Raw genomic sequence first — 22700 nt, forward strand, 5'->3', positions numbered from 1 at the left:
AACTTTACTGCATCAACGTGGCATTTTGAAAACTGACTTTCTTGTTGTATAAATTTATTAGACAATCAAGTGAATACCAAGCCCATTGATGCTGAAGAATTGTAGAAACTTAGGAAGAGGAGTAGATCATTCACCTTTTTGTGACTCTTCTACCGTTTTAGATTATGAGTGATCATCTACCTAAACACCATCATCCTGTACTATTTTCACTCATTTATCCTGCAACTGCTGGGACCTCTGAGGTCCTCTTACAGCAGCAGCTTCTGGATCTGAATGTCATTGCATATGCACAATGATTGGAGTGAGCAGAATCTCAGGCTTAAAGGGATCATTGCTTTCAACTCTGGGCTGGATCCAAAATTGGCTAAAAAGCAGGAAACGGAGCATAATGGTAGTGGGAACTTTTTGTGACTGGATCTCTATACCCAGTAGGATGTGCACAGCTTGTTGTTTAGACCCTTCCTTATTGTGATGTAAGTTAACTTATTTGGACATGACTGTAGAATGCTTGATCAAGAAGTTCACAGATGACATGAAATAATCAGTTGGTAAATGGTGCGGAGAATAGCTATAAACAGCAGGAAGATGCCGCAGGACTGGTCAGATGGGCAAAACAATGGCAAATGGAATTCATTCCAGAAATATGTGAGGTAAAGCACTTAGAGAGAGTTAACAGGGCAAGGTATTACACTATAAACAACAAGACCATGGAAAGTAGTGAAGATCAGACGGATCTTGATGTGCAAACCCTCTATCCCTGAAGCACAAGTATGTGGTTAAGAAGGATATGGGAAATTTGCCTTTATTAGTTGTGGCACAGTATACAAGACCAAGTAAGGCAATTTGGAACTCTATGAAATATAGACCAGGATGGGAGTGTTATATGCAGTTCTGGTCATTACATTATAGGAAGGACAGGAGTACACTAGCGAGAATACAGGGAGATTTAGTGTCATTAGTTCATTGACCTATGCACACGCAGTGGGCAAAATACCTTTGTCCCTGTCACAAATTAATTTATGAATCTCTGTCTGAATAATTACTGCAATAGTTCAGTTAGAAAATGAACATGTTAGCTTGTTAAAAGCACAAAGCTGTGTTACTGTTTATTCTTCGAATTGAAACACTCAAAATGTAAAAGTAGTCTATTAATGAGCTATATAAATTCATAGTTTACTGACTACTGAGGATACCTAATTTGTGAGTCCTTTCTGGGGCTCTTGCTAGTTGACAATCAAATTCAATTCTCGTTTAATTTATATTGGCTTCTTGGTTCTCTTTGTGAAGTTTAATTTGCTCCCAATCCTTGGGTTTACTGCTTTTATGTTAAATCTATCGGCCTCCCCGGTTAGCCTTGTACAATCGCTAACTTCTGTTGCTAGCCAAGTTGACTCATTTCTTTTCGGTTGAGTTCTTGTCAGAGTCATAGAGCTGTATGGCACAGAGACAGACCCTTCAGTCCTGCATGTCCATGTCGACCCAATATCCTAAATAAATCTAGCCCCATTTACCGGCATTGGGCCCATATCCCTCTAAACCATTCCTACTCTTTATACGAAACCAGATGCCTTGTAAATGTTGTAATTGTAACCCCTACCACTTCCTCTGGCAGTTCATTCCGTACATTCACCACCTTCTGCATGAACGTGTTGCCCCTTAGGTCCCTTTTAAACCTTTCCCCTCTCACCTTAAACCTATGCCCTCTAGTTTTAGACTCCCCCACCCCAGGGAAAAGGCCTTGATTATTCACCCTATTCATGCCCTTCATGATTTTATAAACCTCAATGAGGTCACTCCTCAGCCTCCAATATTCCAAGGAAAATAGCCCCAACCTATTCAGCCTCTCCCTATAGTTCAAACCCTCCAAACCTGGTAACATCCTTATAAAATAACAAGGTGTAGAGTTGGATGAACACAGCAGGCCAAGCAACAGCAGAGGACCAAGAAAGCTGATGTTTTGGGCCTAGACCCTTCCTCAGAAAAAACAAAAACATCCTTGTAAATCTTTTCTGAACCGTTTCAAGTTTCACAAAATCCTTCCTACAGCAGTGAGACCAGAATTACACACAGTTTTCCAGAAGTGGTCTAACCACTGTCCTGTACAGCTGCAACATGACATCCTAACTCCTTTACTCAATGCACTGACCAGTAAACGCAAGTGTACCAAATGCCTTCTTCACTATCCTGTCTACCTGTGACTCCACTTTCAAGGACCAATGAACCTGCACTGAAAGGTCTCTTAAAAGAATGTTGGTTTGTTGTAAAACACATAATGTCTTTAGATACTAGTCATTGACTATCTAATGTCATACCTTTCATTCGATTTTCTCCGTCCAACACAACCAAATTGCCCCTCATATCTGTAGCTCCCTTTTATTTGGTCTAAGACACTAATTTTGGTTTGAACTATGTAACTTCCAAATTTAATGAAAAACTTCAGCATATTATGCTCGTACCTCCCTAAAAGATCTTTTACAATGTTTATTAGTTAGCCCTTTAATGCTATATTTAAAGTAGCCTCTTTCCTGGTTGATTCGTCAACATTTAACAATTCAATACATTCAACAATTTCATTCAACATCTCATAGACATTCGAAAAATTTGTCCTTTCCAGCATTGGTACTCTTTAAATTACAACAGATTGTCAACTATGATTACTGTATTACCCTTATTACATGTATTTCTAATTTCCTGATTTATACCAGTTTGATTCACACCATTTTTTCGTGGTTATAAACGTTTTTTCCAATGTTTGCTGCAACGTGAAGAACACTGGCAAACAACGTTGATAACACAGAAAGAGATGGGTGGTTCGGTGGCTGCAGACATGAATTCACAATGGTATGTTGCCATCCTTATACCGAGGGAAAGGATGTAACTGATTGATTGGCTGAATGGCACCATGAGAGGGGTGGTTTAACAGCCATCAGCCTTTGCCCAAATTGGTACCGATGATATAGACAGAAAGAGGGACATGATCCTGCAATCAGAATTAAGGAACTGCTGAAGTTTTCAGCTGTGGATTATTCCCCGTATCATTCACATGTGAGTTTAGCAATAGGAAGATATAGCAGATAAGTCTTTGACTGGGAAAATGGTACAGGAGGAAAGATTTTAAATTTCTGTGACAATAGGGCGTTATGGTGGAGATATGAACGGGATGGCCCGGATGGATTAGATCTAAATAGAACTAGGACCAATTTCCTTGCAGGATGATTTGTGAATTCTAATGGGTGGGTTAAACTGACTTGGCAGTGATGCAGGAATCATGATAGAAAGCTAGAGAGGAATTACCAAGGCGTAAAGAATATTACAAAAGACAAGTGGGAACAGAGTAGGAAGTTGGAAGGTAACTGACGTGTTCACAGTAAAAGAGAAAGTAATAAAATCTAAATTAAGGTTACTGTGCATTTAAGTGAATGCAGAGTATGATAAATAAGTTTACTGTGTTACAGGCACTGATAGTTAAGTGAAAACATGATGTAGCAATAACACAGATCTAATGCAGAGAAGAGTAGCCTGGTTTTTAAATCTATATAGACATGAAATATTTCAAAACATCTAAGAAAGAGAGAAGGGTGGCTGAATTTTATCTTTGTTTTGTTTTAATTTCTATTATTCATTCATGGGATATAGACATCATTGTCTTTATCAGCATTTATTGCCCATCCCTAATTGTCCTGTAGCTGTTCTTGGTGAGATGCAGTCTTGGGGTGTAAGGATGCACATGAAGAAACAATGTTCTAACACAGGATTTTCACCCAGAAACTGTGGAAAAAACGGCAATAAAATTCCAAATGTAGGGAGGTGTGTGACTTGGAGGGTAACTTGCAGATTGTGATGTTTCAAAGCATCTGCTGCCCTTGTCCCTTCAAACTATAGTGCCTTGCAAAGCTATGATCTCTAGCAAAGGAGACTTGATGTGTAAGAAAGGACAGTCACTCTCTGAAATTCAGTTCTTTTGTCCATATTTGAATCAGAGCTGAATTAAGTTCTGGAGCTGGGTGGCCCATTGGAATGCAAACTGAGACGATGAGCAGTTATTCCTTTACAGGTGCTTCTTGATAGCATTGCAAGGGAATGATAGCTTGCAAGGGGGGGGCGGGGGGGAAAGAGCTATTGATTAAGGAGAATGTGACCGTACTGGAGAGAGAACATGTCTCAAAGATCAATGACAGAATATTTTCAGTTTGATGAACAAAAAAAAAGCGTATTTACCAAAACCTAGGAAGGATGCGGAGGAACAAATCTGCAGGAATTATACAGTAGTTGTATTGTCAAACATTAATTTGGATAGTTCTTGAATAAAGAGCAAAGAGTGAAATAAATAATTCTGAGATTGTGTTTGGAAAGTTTTCTACAGTGATATGTTTCTACCGAAACATGAGAAAGGATGCCTTGCTTGACTTGGTTCTTGGGAATAAGTGTAGACCATGTAAATCAAGTGCTAATCTGAAAACATGTTGGGAACAATGATCATTGTCTCATAAGGTTTGATTACACGGTATAGAGTTGGATGAACACAGCAGGCCAAGCAGCATTAGAGGAGCAGGAAGGCTGACGTTTTGGGCCTAGACCCTTCTTCAGAAATGGGGGAGGGGAAGGGGGTTCTGAATTAAATAGGGAGAGAGAGGGAGATGGATAGAGGAGAAGATAGATGGAGAGGAGATAGACAGGTCAAAGAGGCATGGATGGAGTCAGTAAAGGTGAGTGTAGGTGGGGAGTTAGGGAGGGGATAGGTCAGTCCAGGGAGGACGGGCAGGTCAAGGGGGTTGAATGAGATTAGCAGGTAGGAGATGGGGGTGGGGCTTAACGTGGGAGAAGGGGATAAGTGGGAGGAATGACAGATTAGAGAGGCAGGGACGAGCTGGACTGGTTTAGGGATGCGGTGGGGGGGGTATATTTTGAAGCTTGTGAAGTCCACATTAATACCATTGGGCTGCACGGTTCCCAAGTGGAATATAAGTTCTGTTCCTGCAACTTTCGGGAGGCATCGATGTGGCACTGCAGGAGGCCAGTGATGGACATGTCATCTAAGGAATGGGAGGGGGAGTTGAAATGGTTCGCGACTGGGAAGTGCAGTTGTTTGTTGCGAACCGAGCGTAGGTGTTCTGCAAAGCGGTCCCAAGTCTCTGCTTGGTTTCCCCAATGTAGAGGAAGCCACAATGGGTACAACTGATGCAATATACCACGTTGGCAGATGCGCAGGTGAACATTTGCTTGATGTGGAAAGTCATCTTGGGGCCTGGCATGTGGGTGAGGGAGGTGGTGTAGGGGCAAGTGTAGCACTTCCTGTGGTTGCAGGGGAAGGTGCCGGGTGTGGTGGGGTTGGAGGGGAGCATGGAGCGGACAAGGGAGTCACAGAGAGAGTGGTCTCTCCAGAAGGCAGACAAGGGTGGGAATGGAAAAATGTCTTTAGTGTTGGGTTCAGATTGTAGATGGCAGAAGTGTCAAAGGACGATGCGTTGTATCCGGAGGTTGGTGGAGTGGTATGTGAGGATGTCGGGGATTCTCTTTTAGTGGTAATTGCGGGGATGGGGTGTGAGGGATGAGTTATGGGAAATGCGGGAGACACGGTTGAGGGTGTTCTTGACCACTGCAGGGAGGATCTTGCAGTCTTTGAAGAACGAGGACATCTGGGATGTGCGGGAGTGGAATGCCTCATCCTGGGAGCAGATGCAGCAGAGGCGAAGGAATTGGGAATAGGGGATGGAATTTTTGCAGGAAGGTGGGTGGGAGGAGGTGTATTCCAGGTAGCTGTGGAAGTCGGTGGGCTTGAAATGGACATCGGTTGCTAGGTGGTTGCCTGAGATGGAGACAGAGAGGTCCAGGAAGGTGAGGGATGTGTTGGAGATGGCCCAGGTGAACTTGAGGTTGGGTTGGAAGGTGTTGGTCGATGAACTGTTTAAGTTCCTCTTGGGAGCATGAGGTGGCACCGATACAGTCATCGATGTAACGGAGGAGGAGGTGAGGTTTAGGGCCAGTCTAGGTGCGGAAGACACCTATGCTCGGTTCGCAACAAACAACTGCACCTCCCAGTTGCGAACCATTTCAACTCCCCCTCGCATTCCTTAGATGACATGTCCATCCTGGACCTCCTGCAGTGCCACAATGATGCCATCCACAGGTTGCAGGAACAGTAACTCCTATTCCACTTGGGAACCCTGCAGCCCAATGGTATCACTGTGGATTTCACAAGCTTCAAAATTTTCCCTCCCCCTACTGCATCCCAAAACCAACCCAGCTCATCCCTGCCTCCCTAACCTGTTCTTCCTCTCACCTATTCCCTCTTCCCACCTCAAGCCGCACCTCCATTCCCTACCTCCTAAACTCATCCCGCCCCCTCGACCTGTCCGTCCTCCCCGGACTGACCTATCCCCTCCCTACCTCCCCACCTATACTCATCTCAACAGGCTCCATCCCTGCCCCTTTAACTTGTCTGTCTCCTCTCCATCTATCTTCTCCTCTATCCACCTTCGATCCGCTTCCCCCCTCTCCCTATTTATTTCAGAATCCTCTCCCTATCCCCCTTTTGCTGATGAAGGGTCTGGGCCGGAAATGTCAGCTTTTGTGCTCCTGAGATGCTGCTTGGCCTGCTGTGTTCATCCAGCTCCACACTTTGTTATCTCGGATTCTCCAGCATCTGCAGTTCCCATTATCTCTCACTGATTTATATATTCCTTGTTTGACCCCACTTGGAGTACTGTGAGCAGATATGGCATTGGAGGATATATTGACCTGGGAAGGAGTACAATGTCAGTTTACGAGAATGATGCCTGGATTTCAGGGGTTTAGCTATGAGGAAAAAATATACAAATCAAGCCTGTTTTCGTTAAATTTTAGAATATTCAAGGTGGTCTAATCAAAGTCTTCAAGATGTTCTCAGGAAAACACAGGAAAGATAAACTATTTGCGCTGGTTGTGGATTGTAGAAGTACGGGGCACAGTCTGACAATTAGTACCATACTGTTCAGGAGAGATGTTAGGGTCCAATGTTTAGAGTTTCAAGGACACCTGAAAAGTGGCTGGCATGAAATTGCATTGAGCCATGTTTAATAAGCAGAAATGTTAAACCAGCATTAGGCCTGTTGCATAAACTAATGGAGGGGTTAGTGCCAGTTTTGGAATCTTCCTTTCAAGTTGGGCAGTCCTGATCAGAAAGGTTTTGAGATTTGATCCTTTAAGATTGACTGACGAGATTGACTGCAGAGCAATGGTTCTCGCTGAAAGGGTGAATGCGATTTTTAAAACTTCATCAAAGCCAAAGAAACAGAAGTGCTTCTCCTGGTTCCAGAATGCTGGCAATAGCTGCTGCCAGCTAAGATCAGACAATCTCCTGCTGTCTTCTCACTCCTCCTCCTCCTCCTCTGGGTCTTGGCTAATAGTTACTGATAGTAAGGCATGCAGGCTAGAAACTGTAACATTCAGTGTGTAAGCGTTCTCTGGAGGCACAACAATGCCAGAAACTCGACACGATTATTTATATAAGGCAAGAGGATTAATTTGAAAGTACTTGATCCTCCATCATCCAGCCTAAGAATGTTCCATACACTCAGTTCTTCACTTGCTTGTTAAGCAAGATACTTAGAAAAGTAAAACCTCTGACTTTGAGTAAGATGTTTGATTATATTTAATGTATTTTACATCAGAGAAACCTTTCTATATTAGCCTAATTAAGATTCGAAGGGATCTAACTGTGCCTTTATAACTAAAGTTATCATAGAATCCCTAACTATGATAGAAGGTGGATGACGAGCTGTTTGGATGTTGCAAATATATGTACTGAAGTTGGTAAAATATGTATCTTGCAGCACATTTGGTACCTCTTGGCTTTACTGCTTTAGATAGTCTTCTAAATTTCCCACCACTGTTCATCGATGCTGATTGAAAATTGCATTGTATTGTGAAAATGACAGTACGTACGCAACCATTTTTTTTTTCTGTTGGCATTCTAGGCACTCTGCTTCTTTGTGCCTGTTAAACAAAATTGGTGCTAAATTAAACCATCTAGATGGGGTTTAAAATAGGATAAACAATGGCTTTAGAAATCTCAAATATACAAAGCTTAGAGCATTAAATGTGTGTCAGGAACAATGATAAGGCAATGTAAAGTGACTCACGTTTTTTGTACTTGACTGAACAATTGTATTTTCTTGTGACTCTGATTCTAGGCTGAAAAGAATGATGATGCTAATGCGAAAGCTGAGCAAGAGACTACCAAACCTGAAGACAAGGCTCACAAGGCTGCCACCAAAATCCAGGCTAGCTTCCGTGGCCACATAACACGGAAAAAGCTGAAGGGGGAGAAGAAAGGAGAGTCAGCTGTGGCAATAAAAGTTGAGGACGCAGAGAAAAAAGATGACGGTAAAAAAACAGAGCCCATTAAGGAGGAAGAGGCAACAGCAACGGAACCAGCTACATCTGGTTCTGAAGGGAAAACAGAAGAGGTAGAAAAGCCAACAAGCAATCCTGAGGCAACCCCCTCTGATGCTGAGAAGGCATCAGAGGCTAAAGAAGCTCCCACGGAAAACTTGGAAAAAGCAACGGCAGCAGTGACAGAACAAAAGACCACGAATGGTGAAAAGGATGTCAAGGAAACAGGAAGCGACGCAAGTACGGCCACTGAAAGTACTCCACCTTCAAATGTTACCTCCAGCCAGGAAAAGGAGAAGAAACCAGTAGAAGTGCCTGCCACTGAGGCCAGTGAAGAAGCAACAAAGGCTCAAACTGAGACAGCTGCTAGTAGCACAGCACCAGAGAAAACAGGTAAGAAATTCAAAACTTTTTTTTAATGAAAACACCTTAAGCTATAAACCATGTACAAAAATAAAAAAAACAAACTACTTTTTTATGATCAACATTAAAACAATAAATAACACAGCCATTTTAGATAACTTTCCCAATTGTCAATGCAGAAACATTCTCTAACATCATCTTTTGTTGACAGCACTGTTATGCTTTCATTAATAGCTTTTCTTCAAGATGCCAATAATTACTACCAAATTAATGATAAATTTGTGTATGAAAATGATTGATCATTGAAAGTTAGAAATTTCCTCTTAAAATCACATTACATCCAGAATAGTTAGTCAGCACTTTAATATGATAAATATATCCATGCAACAGCTGAATTTTTGAGTCAGGCTTAACTGTGGAGCTGAGAAAATATATGTAATGTATTAATTTATACATGAGCACATTTGAAAGATATATGTATATGTACATACATATACATTTCCCATGTAACTGTAGCAACACTGCCAGTTTGATTCAAGGATTTGCAGTTCTGTACTTTATTGTCTGTGAAATAAAACAATCGGGTATGAATGATTGCAGTGGTAATTTGACCCAGTCCAAATTATTTTCATAAGATCTCCGAGACTAGTAAAAACATTGCAAAGTCAGGTAAGAGATAAGCATTGGTATGTAACTATCATGACAACTGAATTGTTTTAAACAGAATTATATTTTCAATGTGGTCCATTAATCATCTATAACTACTTTTCCCTTGTTAACCTATTGCACTTCAGAAGCTGATCTAAATATACTTGTATGAGAATATGAAATTAGCCTTAAAGCTGCCTGTGATCTCTGACGTTACCCACTGTGATGTCCCTATTTCAACTGGCTGTTACTATTCACTGTAACCTATGTTCCCATTTTCTTAGGAAATCTCTCATATAATCAGCCATATTACGTACAGTCCACCAGCTGAAACATGGAAAACAAATGCATGTATGCAGTATTACATGAGTAACAAGGAGTCAAGGTGATTTATCACCCTCAATCTGAGCTCTGTAACCGATTGAATTTTCTTCATATGCATGTGTATATACAGTAGAATAAATCCAATGAGCAGAGTAGATATTTGTAATTCATCCTGCCCAGTAGATATTTGGTTTCAATGAACTCAAAAACCTCCTCTGAGAAGATCATAGCCAATACTTGAGATACTTATAATGATGTGTGGTTTGCAATAAGAGTCTCAAATTCCCAAACAGCCAATAAAATTTATTTATACTGACCATTAAGTTTGATTCAAATTCCTAGAACATTTCGAGAACAATCAATTACTAAAATTGACAAGTGACTGAGACTTTTATTTATTCTCACTTTGGAATCAGATACAATCAGTGGAAGCATATCATTTTTAGTGGGTAATTTATTGCCTGAATAACCATCCTCAATTTTTTTTGAGAAATTCTAAAATGCTGATTTGCATTAAGGAGATGGACAAATCTAAACAGGACATTTCTGGCAGAAGACTGTAATCTGTTCTGATCTGATGTCAGTATCCATCTAGCTCCCAGGTTGAGACCATAAATCCCTGCCAAGGCAAAACATATTTTGCCAGCTGTTCGACAGAGATGTGCACTCGCACATGTTTAAACAAAACATTTCCATGTATATGAGCAGGGAAGGAGATAGTGGTGGGACTTGGTAGGATTTTTGATTTTGTTCAAATTGGGCTTAATTTGGAAAATTTCGGCAGTGGCACTTCAGGAAAGCACATTTAAGCATTTTGCCACATGGCTGAACAGTACCATTAGGGGGGCATTTTGTCATAACAGATTCTGTGCAGCTGGCTTTCTCAGTTAAGCATAATTGACCACCTGTTTTTTTTTAAGGCTGTTGTTACCAGCTGTCGCTAAGCAATAGGTACTCTTGTTTTCTTATTTTTTACAACAGTATACAGCATAATCATATTGAGAGCTACAGTTCTAATTTATAGCTAAAGCTGTATAATTTTTCAAAGATATTTTGAGTGATCAGAATGTCCTCACAATATTGTTCCTCGCTTTTAAAATTATTTAGTACTATAATTAGAATTAAATAGCAAAAAGAACTGTCACAGTCCTTCATGCAGCTAGAAAACTGTTACATGTTGGCTGAAGCTAGAACTAATATACCTGGCTTCTCAGAATGCCACGTCTACCATTTGTTTTAATACTGTACAGTTTGCAAAAATATATGTTTCCAGTCCCTGACTAATCTGTGACATTTATTTATAGTGAACCTGAAGTTTGACTGAAAAAACCCAGCAAGTTTATAGGGGTCAATTAATTATACACAACTGTGAGCTGTAAAGCCAGTGTTTTGATGTACAGATATTGCTTGCAAGACTCATTATGTATTCTCTAGCTTTTTAAAATGAGCAATTATTGAAAGTCCCATCTGAGACAAACGTGAGTTATTTGAGCACATCCAAAGGTGCATACCCTTACACAGGTTTTGTAAGCCATTTGAGCCAAGAACCAAGGAACTCAACTTAAGAGACATTAAAATCTTAGCCTGGTAAGAAGCATCTATAACAGCATTTGGGCCACGTGTTTTGAAGCTGTTACAAACAGATTGTGGAGTGGATAGTGTTTAGAGTACACTTAATGCCTATTAATTTTTAACAATCAGTTTATAAATCTGCAAATTGAGTGCAAACCAAAATGAACGATAAAAATTCTGTTCCTTCATTCGTGTGCAACCATTTCAACTCAAATTCTGGTTTCAAACTGTGGCATAATATTATGAAAATATGTTGGTTAAAGTAAAATACTAAGAAAAAGTTGACAGCATTTTAAAATGTATGTGAAGCTTTGTTTGTTTTGTGCATTCTGTTTTCTAATAAATAAAATCAATTCTTATTATCCGGTCTGTCTCAGTAACATAATTTGGCATGTATGTAACTGATATACAGTTTTTAACAAACTTATCACTGACCAATGTGACAACATTAAATTGAATCTTTTTGCATTATATTAGTAATATGGAGTAAAAGGTACCTTTAAGGAAAAATTATGCAAAATTATACTTCTGGTATGTTATCCTTAACATATGGTAACATACACAATGAAGGTGGTGAAATTCTAATGTCTGAGATGTTATTTCATGATGTTGTAAGAGATGTCTTTGCTTACCAGTTGTTAAGGTTAACAGATTAAACATTTAACATGCATAGGAATGTCAGATTTTAACCAACATGTTATAGCAGTCAAAAGTCTGAATTACAATAGTTAATGTAATTTATTCAACTGGAATTTCTGTTTTCTTTTTCAAAATTATAAGAAATTATCACATTAAAAATGCACAAAATAAATCATTTAAGGTGCTAGCTTTGGAAAGATTTGTCCTCATAGGTATCACCAGAAGTAGTACTATTCCACGAATAGCCAAGCACCTTGGCTCATACATAATTAAGGCGGAGATAATTGAAGGACTTTGTTTAATTACCTCCTGAAGCATATATTTAAGTACTTATATTTCAGGGAGGGTATTAGCATAATATACAATTCTCTGAGGTGAGAATTAACACTAGCTTCCCCAAAGCTTTTTACAATTATAAAAATCAAAATCCAACTTTTTATATAAAAGAGAATAAATAGGCATCCTTTTGTTAGCTGCACCCCAGAGATACATGACTAATTAATCTGTTTTGAAGCTCTTGGTTGAGGAATCAATGGGACAAAGAAATCTTTTATGTTAACGTGAACAGGAATACAGAGCCTCTGATTCATTCAAACCTTCCAGCTCCAAAATTGCAGCATCCTACAGTGAGGAATTGCTCAAGTTTATTAAGACTGCATCAAATTCACACTCATGAGTTACACATTGTTTTGTTGCATTTTAGCCAATTTCCTTTGACAGTATTCCCTCCCTCTTCACTTGCATCATGCGAAGAATATTTAAAAATAAACCTATTGTTTATTCTGTCTAATGCATGTTGATGTTTATTCTCCAATTGTGCAGTGTTAATCCCATGTGCCCACACTGTTCCCTTGCCACTTGCTCCCTTTCCTAAATATTGACAATCTCACCTTCAAACACTAACTCTCAAAGTGCCCACTACAACTATATGCATTAAATTGTTGCTTTTCTGTTTCATTTATGTTTTTTGTCAATTTAATACAACCATCTTCATTGCCAAGATTCCATATTGCACAGATGAGTGCCTTCCATGTTGAACTTATGGAGCCATTTATGACTGGATCTGGATAGACAAATCGAGCCTTTGTTTTCCTAGGGGGAAATTCAGATTCACTCTAGATAGCAAAGATACCACATGTTTCAAAAAAAAAGTTTTAAAAAATGCACACTTGACTCCTCTCACCTGTGAAACTATGCCTGCGTTAAAAGTGATTTTTTTTTTCCTTGAGATATGGCGATCGTCCCAAATTGTAGTAATATTTCTTGCGTTCTGCTTGAATGTTTAATCGGTTTTGTGCCCCTGCAGCATCACTGAAATGTCCCCCCCCCCGCCCTATCCTGCCATGAACCACCCTTTGATCTGGCATGGGCGATAGCAAGAAAGGTGGGAAAATACAGTGAGAATGAAAACATCACAATGTTGAGAAGAGTTTTTCTGACTTTCCTGTCAATATGCTTCAGAACCTTGCTGTTAAAGATTTGACTTTGTGCTTACTTGGAAGCCATCAGACTCCATGTGTTGCATTGCTTTTTAGTGTAGAAAGAGAGACAGGCAATTTTTCATGGTGGGGAACACTGAATAGTCAAGGATGTGGACCTGACACTGTGTGACTCTGGCCTACATCAGTGTCATTGTTGCAGCATGTGCCAGCAGCTTCCATGGCAATTACACTGCACGTGCGTCACACACATGGCCATGGGTGAATGTCAAAAGGAAGCAGTGTTTAGTGGGGTGAATGGGAACTACTGTCAGTCAGGGGATACCAACACTGTCAGTCAACTGGCTTATTCAGTTCCAGTTCAGGTGTTGGTCATGGTCAGTCAGCCATGCATTTCATCCAGCCAGAGCCTTAGGTCCGTGCCCTTGCAGTCTGGGGACTGGTCCACAGTCAGTCCTGCTGTTCCACGACAACCACCCCAGGAGTTATCGGTAGGCTAGGCAGGTTGCTGCAGTGACATCAGGCAAGGTGAGGTTTGGGGCCTGGGGATCAGTCGTATGGTGATTTGTGCTTTTTCCTTGCAATGAAACAAATCTTGTGGTTCAGCATGGTACAAGTGAATGGAAGAGAAGGGAATAGTGAAGCAAGAGCAGGAGAGGTGATGAAGTGTGCATCTGGGCTTTAAGTAAGGCACTTGAAGATGATGTCCCAGCAGTAATTAGCACTTACACCTCTCCTGCAATGTGATTTCACCAGTTGGAAATTGAAGACCCTGGTTGCATAATTATTGAAGTGGAGAGTAGAAGATTGCATGAGATAAGTTGCGTGAGCCACAGAGGACCAAGCACTTTGAATCTTATTGGACAAAACACTTTGCACTGAAAATGGTACAAACAATCATATCTTTGATATCACCCTTTTTCACAGTTTGGTTCATAACACAAAATATTTGCGAGCAATCACTTTCTAAAAAAAAATATAAACATAATCTGAAGCAATTTGCCTTAGTCTGCCTTAGTGCAGTCTTTTTTTAAAATGTATCTTTTATGGCTTATGCTATCACTCTGACTTTTTGCAAATGTCTGTTGCACACCAAGTTTCTTAGCACTAGTTTCATCTCATTTAAGTAGTTCCACTTATCAGATTGGAAAGATTTTCTTTTGTTGGATTCAGGCCTTGGTACTAAATGTTGACAAGCGTTATTCTTGTTGTTCTGTCCTCAAAGTTACATGCAGATAAACACATTCCACCCACAACATCTGTTTGTGCTGTGTGTTTCAATATTATCATCTCAGTATTACAACTTACGTCTGTTATTATATTCGAAATGGTCAGTCTATTACCCAGTTGATCATGGATGCTGTTTCTAAATTGAGATGAGTGTTGATGTTTTGCTTTAATTCATCCATGTGATTTAGAATTAGTTTTGCAACACAACACAAGCTGTTAAATCATCCTGCTGATTTTACATTTAAACTTGGGAAATGTTATTAATTCTGGTTGATGGGCTGATAATGATACAGTGGCAGCAACAGTAATGGTCAAGTTGTTTTGTTTAACTTTGTATATGGCTGTGAATGTTTAAATAGCTGTGATTGTTTAATAAATATAAGTAAATCAATGACAGACGGGAACTGACGATGCTGGAGAATCTGAGATAATACGGTGTAGAGCTGGATGAACACAGTAGGCCAAGCAGCATCAGAGGAGCAGGAAAGTTTGACGTTTCGGGTTGAGACTTCAGAACTGTTCTGAATTTCAATTCTGAAGAGGAGCCCTGACCAGAAACATCAACTTTCCTGCTCCTCCTCTGATGCTGCCTGGTCTGCTGTGTTCCTCCAGATCCACACTGTATTGACAATTGTTCTTTTACAGTTGAGGTGTGAATCGGATTTTCAGGTTGAACAATGGTTCAAAGCAGCTATCTCTGTCTGTGGAATTTTCCCAGAGCGTAGCCCAGCTACCTTAACTTCAAACTTTTGAAAGTTATTTGCAGAGTCCAGGATTTTGATCTAGTATTTCAGAATGAGAATTTTTTGTTCAGCCTTACATTTTCCAATCCTTTCCACTTCCTTTCCTTTCTTTAAGACTCAACTTAAAACCCATTGCTTCAAACAACCTTATAGTGACCTCTACCAATCCTTTTGATGTAGCATCTCACCCTTCCCCATTCCTATCACATTTCTCTGCAATGCGTGACAACATTTGTTCGACTAAAGCATTATATCAATGCTTGTTTGGGATTATTTGATGAGTGGAAACTAAAACAGCTAACTGGAGGGTCTAAGGTGAATTCAGATCATTTAACTTTGAATGTATATGTAAATTAATAGAGTAGATGTCTGTTAGAAAAGAGAGGAAAGGTTTGGTTCTGGTTAAAAACTAATGAATTCATCCAGTAAATGCAAACCTACAAATCAACAGGGCTAACCATGGATTGTGATTGTTTCTTAGAATCCCTACAGAGTGGAAACAGGCCCTTCGGCCCAACAAGTTCACACTGACCCTGAAAGCATTCCACCCAGATCCATCCCCCGTAACTCACCTAATCAACTCATCCGTGAACACTATGAACAATTTAGCATGGCCAATCTGCCTAGCCTGCATGTCCTTAGACTGTGGGAGGAAACCAGAGCACCCGGAGGAAACCCACGCAGATGTGGGGACAATGTGCAATCTCCACACAGACAGTTGGCTGAAGGTGGAATTGAACCCAGGCCCCTGATGCTTTGAGGCAGCAATGCTGACCATTGAGCAACAGTGCCATGTTATAAAAGTTATTTGGCGATAAGAGAATTATTTTCAATCAAGTAACGTCTTCAGGCTGATTTGCATTGCTGAGCCCCACATATGAGGAATTATTGCGCATGTTAAGTAAATAATAGCAATGCTATTTGTAGCAATTTCCTACAAACAACAATTAGATAAACAACTAATTAATCTCATTTGTATGTTGGTGAGGAATTAATATTGACCTATGAGGCAATAATAAACACAGGCCATTATCCATGATTCTTAGAATGCTATAAACAAGTTTGAGCACACTATTTGAAAGGAATGGTGGATAAAGGTTTCAGGTGGTGTAATCAAACGTTTACTGGGTAGAAGATCCTAAAGGAATAGTGGAAGGTCATGGGAGAGCATTATGGGGAATTGGGAAACAAGAGGTTAAACCCAAAACCTTCTAGTAAGAGAAGCAGAAAAAAAAGGATATTGCACTTATTAGTACTACATAATTCTTGCTGCTGAAGCACATGGATTTGGATGTGATGAAACTGACACCAGACACCAGAGTTTAAATAACAGGTCGGAAAACACAACGGCGCTTCATCAGCAGCTGCATTGATGATGTCACCCAGCAGGGTAATGAAATGTCTGCGGAACTAACAAACCAGCTTAGCAAGCGAACCAACCACAACAAGAAATGGATATATTCTGAAATACTTGCCTGAATAACTTGTTCATAAGTATCATTGAGGTACACCCATGAAGGACAATTAGATGGGCTTGCTGCCAAATGACTTGTCAGTGCTCATGAACTCTTACAGTAGTAGAGAAAGGTAAAAATGCAGAAAAGACACTGACATACTAGTTATTGTGATGGGTCATACTCTAGGTCATGAAAAGAGTCCCATTGACAATAACTTTTATTCATAAGATGGCAGGATGTTGGAAAGAGATGATGTTCTTTTTTTTTCAAATTTGGAATCCTGTCAGGCAGCCCTTCTTATCAAGAGCATAATTCAGTCATATGATCCAAGCTTTTAAATGAAGGAGCAATGTTAGCTCAGATATTTCATAAGCAGATTTGCACACTGTCATATTGAGGCATTTTACTAGTCATAATGAGAAAAGGCAGCAACAGTGCATGCAGAGTACAAAGTAGCAGTCACCTTCACTGAAAAGAAAAGAATGATGTAGATTAAAAACAAATTATTTGCTTATCACTGTCAAAACAAAACTAACGGCGATAAGTATAACATTAAACATGACTCAATGAAGACAGGATTAGGACAAATCAATTTTAATACATTTAAAGTTTGAATAACCACTGAATCTCCTGTGACATTGCTCATGGTGATATGCTGCTGTATAATGACAGAAGCATTGTACCAACTAGCAAACATGTCAAATTCAGTTGATTTTATGCAACATTGTAAATGGACCGAAAGTAAACCTGTTTTTTTCTATCAATGTCTCTACTTGTTCCTCAGTGTAGTTGTTTTTGTGCCATTCAGTCTTTGTCTCTTTTTTTTGTTCTTAGTAGCTGCCTTCTCCAGAGAATGATAGGGACAAGTTTGTTGAATAAGACCATAAGATATAAGAACTGTGTTAGTCCATTCGACCTATCAAATATTTTAAGGCACAGATATATTGATATGCAGAGGGATCTGGGTGTATGGATGCACAGATCAATAAACGCGGCAGTGCATGTAGATAAGGTAGTAAAAATGGCTTTTGACATGCTTCCCTTCATTGGAAGGGCATTGAGTATAAGGATGGACAAGTTACACTGCAACTTTATAGAACAAGGCCACACTTGGACTGTTGCATACAGTTCAAGTTACCACACCACCAGAAGGATGTGGATGCTTTGGAGAGGGTACAGAAAAGGTTTGCCAGCATGTTGCCTGGTATGTGGGATTTTAGCTATGAGCAAACGTTGGATAGACTGGGTTTGTTTTCACTGGAATGCAAGAAGGTGAGGGCGACCTGATAAAAGTTTATAAGATTGTGAATAGTATGGAGAGAGTGGCAAAAGACGTTTTTCCCAGGGTCAATTACTCGGGGACAAAGGTTCAAGGTGCGAGGAGGGAAATTTAAGAGACGTGTGGAGCACAGTTTTCACACAAAGGGTGGGGAGTGCCTGGAGTGCGCTGCCAGAGGAGGTGATGGAAACAGACACAATAGCAGCATTCAAGAAGCTCCTGGATGAATACATGAGTTGGAAAGGAATAGAGGGATACGGATCCTGTAAGTGAAGACAGTTTTAGTATGGAAGGGCAGAATGTGTCGGTACAGGCTTGGAGGGCTGTTCATGTGCTATACTGTTCTTTGATCTGTTATTTTATTTCTCATTTTTGGTAACTAAGATTCCTTCTGATTCTTTTCTTGTGTTTCTGAAAATCAAATATTGTAATTTATGGTTGGGGAATGGAATATGAAGGGAGGGATAATTTCCACGGTTGTATAGGGGGCATTGGTGAAATCTGGAGTCTTGTGCGCAGCTTTTGCCTCCTGACTTATGAAAGGATATCATTGCATTCGTAGCAATGCAAAGAAGGTTTAGTGAGCTAAATCATGCTCTAGACTGTACAGCTTGAACCTGAGAAGAATAAGGAATGATCTTTTTGAGACATAACATCCAGCGTGGCCTTCGCAGTGTGGGTGCTAGAAGGATGTCTCCTTTAATAGGAGATGACAAAACTAGGAGACACCCTTGAAAAGTAAGGGATCTCATACTTAAGATTGAGGTGAGGGGAAATTCTCTGAGGGTTTTCTGAGTCTGTGGAACTCTTCTTTCCCAGAGAATGATAGAGACAAGTCCATGAAATAAGACCTCAAGATAGAAGGACAGTATTCAGCCCATCAAATATTTTAAGGCACAGGTATATTCTTGACTAACATTAGAGTTAAAGGGAATCTGGGACAGGCAGGAAGTGGAGTTAAGAACAAACTCAGATCAGTGAAGATCTTATTGGATTGACGGTGCAGGGTGAAGGAGCCTGTTCCTGCTCTGGACTCTGATGTTCTGTCCTATTATCTGTGTGCTTTTTCCCTACTCTAATTATTTTGCATTCTTGTAGTTACTCCCATACACAATTACAGATATTTTCAGTGCCTTCACATGGTTGGTAGCTACCTACAGTTTTTAAAATGTACAAAATGCAGCCAAACAGAAGGAAGAGACAAAGACAGGATGGGTGAGAGGCATTTGGGGAGGTGCTGTATTATGATGATGCTCAGGCCTTAATTTAGAGGGAGAAGGTACGCTTTGGTGAATCAAGAGAAGTGAGGTTTTGAACTAATCATGCAGATTGGGAATGCAGAAATCTGAAAGAAGGGAGGAAAGTCCCATGTTTATTGCACTTTATGATGTCAGAACAACCCAAAGCAATTGACAGCCAATGAGGTATTTTTGGAGTACAGTCCCCCATAACCATCTGAGGTAGCTCCTGAGCCTGCCACTTCTCCTTTTCCCCCATTTTAGTGCATTATGGCTACAATGTGCAATCCTTAGACAACAGGAATGCAACACAAAATGTGAGATAACAAAGTGTGGAGCTGGATGAACACAGCAGGCTCTGCAACACAGAATGTGTTAACATAAGAAATGTGGCATCCAAATTGTACATAGAAACCTTAATCTCTTTCATGATCATTACTATTTTAATGTGATAAGTTGTAGCTCCCCGCTGCCAGGCTTTGGAAAGGATAGATATAATAAAATGACACTTGTAGTATTTTTCATTTGGGTTGACGAGCATGACTTTTGATCAAAATTGAAGAAAACATCAGGTTTATGAACTGGAATGTTGGACTTGAATGACCAGTGATGACCCACTACGCTGACCACTTCTGCTATGTTAGGTTGATGGAAGAACAGATTGCTGCAGTATTGCAGAATGTGCAAATGATTGTAAGACTAATGTCAAAATTGGTGACTCAGAAGGTTAGCTCTTTGATTTTAGCAGTGTTAACTAAATTAACAGAAATAATACTGAAAGCTGGAAAGGTTAAAGTAACCTTGTGTCAGTTCTGAGATCCAGTGCTTTTTGAGGTTTTTTAGAAGATAATGCACAATAATGCAGACATTCCTTTGAAGTGCTCCCATATATACAAATCTGAAAATTGCAGATGTGCTAAGTGTAATATATTTATTAAAGTTCACTTAAGGATATAAGCCGAGGAGTTCAGCCACACAGTGCAGGCTTTCAGTGCTAAATGGTCTTCTAAGCCTCCAGTATAATGTGCAGGAAAGAATTACTGGATCAGCGTTGTTTATACTTATATATGCCAAGTAACCTATAATGTGGTAAATGTCAGAAGCCAGCATGTTGAGATTTTAACCTGTTCACCTGAGCAGGCAGCAGACACCTGCCCACAACAATGGAATATTTTATAAAAGTGCATCTTGAGTCCCAGTGATGTAACTGATCACTATAATTTTTACAATGCAGCCTAAGTGCGAAGAGGAAGAGATTTTCCTATTAGAAAGCTCCAGTAGCAAAATGAAAAGTAACGAGAAAAGTTCCAACATTTGAAATGTTTGGTATGATTTTCTCGTAGAACTAGGATAGCTCCTACTCCTACAAAGAAAATTTAGACCTCCCAAGTATAATCTCACCATCTATCTCTTCCTCTCCAACATTCACTGAGCACCCATGCAACAGCAAAACGGCCAATTGCACCTGCTGTCAGAGAGAAGATTTTAGGGCTTTGTCATATTCCATTAATTCCACTGGAGGGAGGTTAGCTGATCGGATTTCATTGAGGACAGAGGTTCTTGCTTATCTTGAACATCAATATCTAGCCAATACTAATAGAGGAACTTCTACCATAATTTATTGTCTACTAGGAAGTTCAGAACTCCAGTTATGAGAAGAATGAAAGTTGAGCTTAGAACTCAAGTGACATTAAATGATTGTGCACATTGAGAGTGATTGTAGGGTAACTGCTTGAAGTCAGTTTCTATACCACCATTCACTTCAAGAATTTTCATCCCTTTCAAAAGTGTAGTCAGCTGTGCATTTTGTGCACTCTTTAATGTCCCGGGGTTGGGGGGGGGGGGTTTGAGGGAAGAGAAGTTAAATTAAAAACAATCATAACTGCATATAAACCTACTGTTCATCCATTTTGAATTATGCACCACGAGTTGAACCAGCAAGAGTCAGTTGCAAGTTTACCTGATTCCTTTTCAGATTCTAGGTAATTCTGCAACTGTTCAAAACTGCAGCAAGTAGGTGAAGATTCCACTCTAGACTGCACCTGGATCAAAAAAAGATTTTGAAAAATTCCAATAGTCGCTCAGTCATTCCAGTAGCAACTCAGTTTTGATGGAATATAAACTTTACTTCGGTGAAGTACTTTTTTCTGAATGGTATCCACTTGTTCTTCAAAATTATTTTCAGAAAAGTTTCTGAACTCTGTTCTAGGAGCTGGCCAAACAGTGCTGATGAATCCTGGAAAATATGGTATAAGTTCAGCCGCATGGTCAGACTGCACCGTTCAAATTCAGATTAGGGCAAAAATATCAAGTTGAAGCTAAAGTGTCTGGCATGACAGTGACCTTCTCGTGAATTCTTAATAAAGACACAACTGAAAGATGCAAAAGTAGAATTATTTAATCAACATAGCTGACAGACTCTGTGACTCAGGAATATTTACAACAGACCGTCCCAAACTGATAAGTAGTCTCTGAAAGGTATTTCAAAACAAGCTTCCTTACCATATGCATGTGTTGTTTAGCCCTCTTTTTAAAATAATGCAGTCTAAGCTCAGATCAAATGTTTTGAGTTTATTGCAACAACATCCAAAAGGACATTTTCTCTTTCTCTGTGGCTGTCTGACCAGAAGTCAAAATTCAAACTGAGTTCAACATATGCATAGATATTCCTCCAGCAAGAAAGCTGATGTATAGCTGATTGCCTAAAGCAAAAAAAAACTGTTGTAGAAGCATTCAAAAGTAAAATTGTTGTCAAAATCCAGAAAATATACTTTAGCTCATAAAAGGAGTGCAGGATGTCAATTTTATTGCAATTTTGCAACTCAGCCTTTGATTCTCCTCCTACTGATACAAATTGGAGCCTATTTGAAAGAGCCTAACGATATTCCTCTGCCCTCTTACTCCTGTTGCAGGCTGGAATTATTGTGAATAAGTTGACTGTCACATTTTACATCTTCCATGGAATACTCTGAAGGGCACAAAGTCATTATTGAAACCAACAAACCCAACTACCTGCATCCTTCTCCCATTCTTGTTGATGTTCCTATCCAGCATTTCTGCTCGGGCTAATCCTAATACTCTCGTATTTGCACTTAACCCATTCATCACTACATCCTTGAAGGGCACGGTTAGAATGAAGATCTTGCTGCCTGTATGACGACATTGTAGTAATAAAATAAAACAGAGAACTGTGAATGATGGAAATCTGAAATAAACAGAAACAGAAATAGCTGGAAAAACTGAGCAGGTCTGCCAGCATCTGTGAAGAACAAACAATTAACCTTTTGAGATAATGGGAACTGCAGATGCTGGAGATTCCAAGATAATAAAATGTGGGGCTGGATGAACACAGCAGGCCAAGCAGCATCTCAGGAGCACAAAAGCTGACGTTTCGG

At 39.8% G+C, this 22700-nt stretch overlaps 1 protein-coding gene across 1 annotated transcript in view; it reads left to right on the forward strand.

The window, feature by feature from the left end:
• The window catches only part of gap43 (growth associated protein 43), a 261535-nt gene that overhangs the window by 67802 nt on the left and 171033 nt on the right, over positions 1-22700 (forward strand). The window contains exon 2 of the mRNA XM_048540771.2: positions 8172-8766. Coding sequence (XP_048396728.1) covers positions 8172-8766 — 595 coding nt within the window. The remainder of the gene's footprint in view (positions 1-8171; positions 8767-22700) is intronic.

Source organism: Stegostoma tigrinum, chromosome 12 (genome assembly GCF_030684315.1).
Source record: "Stegostoma tigrinum isolate sSteTig4 chromosome 12, sSteTig4.hap1, whole genome shotgun sequence".
NCBI classification, from domain to species: Eukaryota; Metazoa; Chordata; class Chondrichthyes; order Orectolobiformes; family Stegostomatidae; genus Stegostoma; species Stegostoma tigrinum.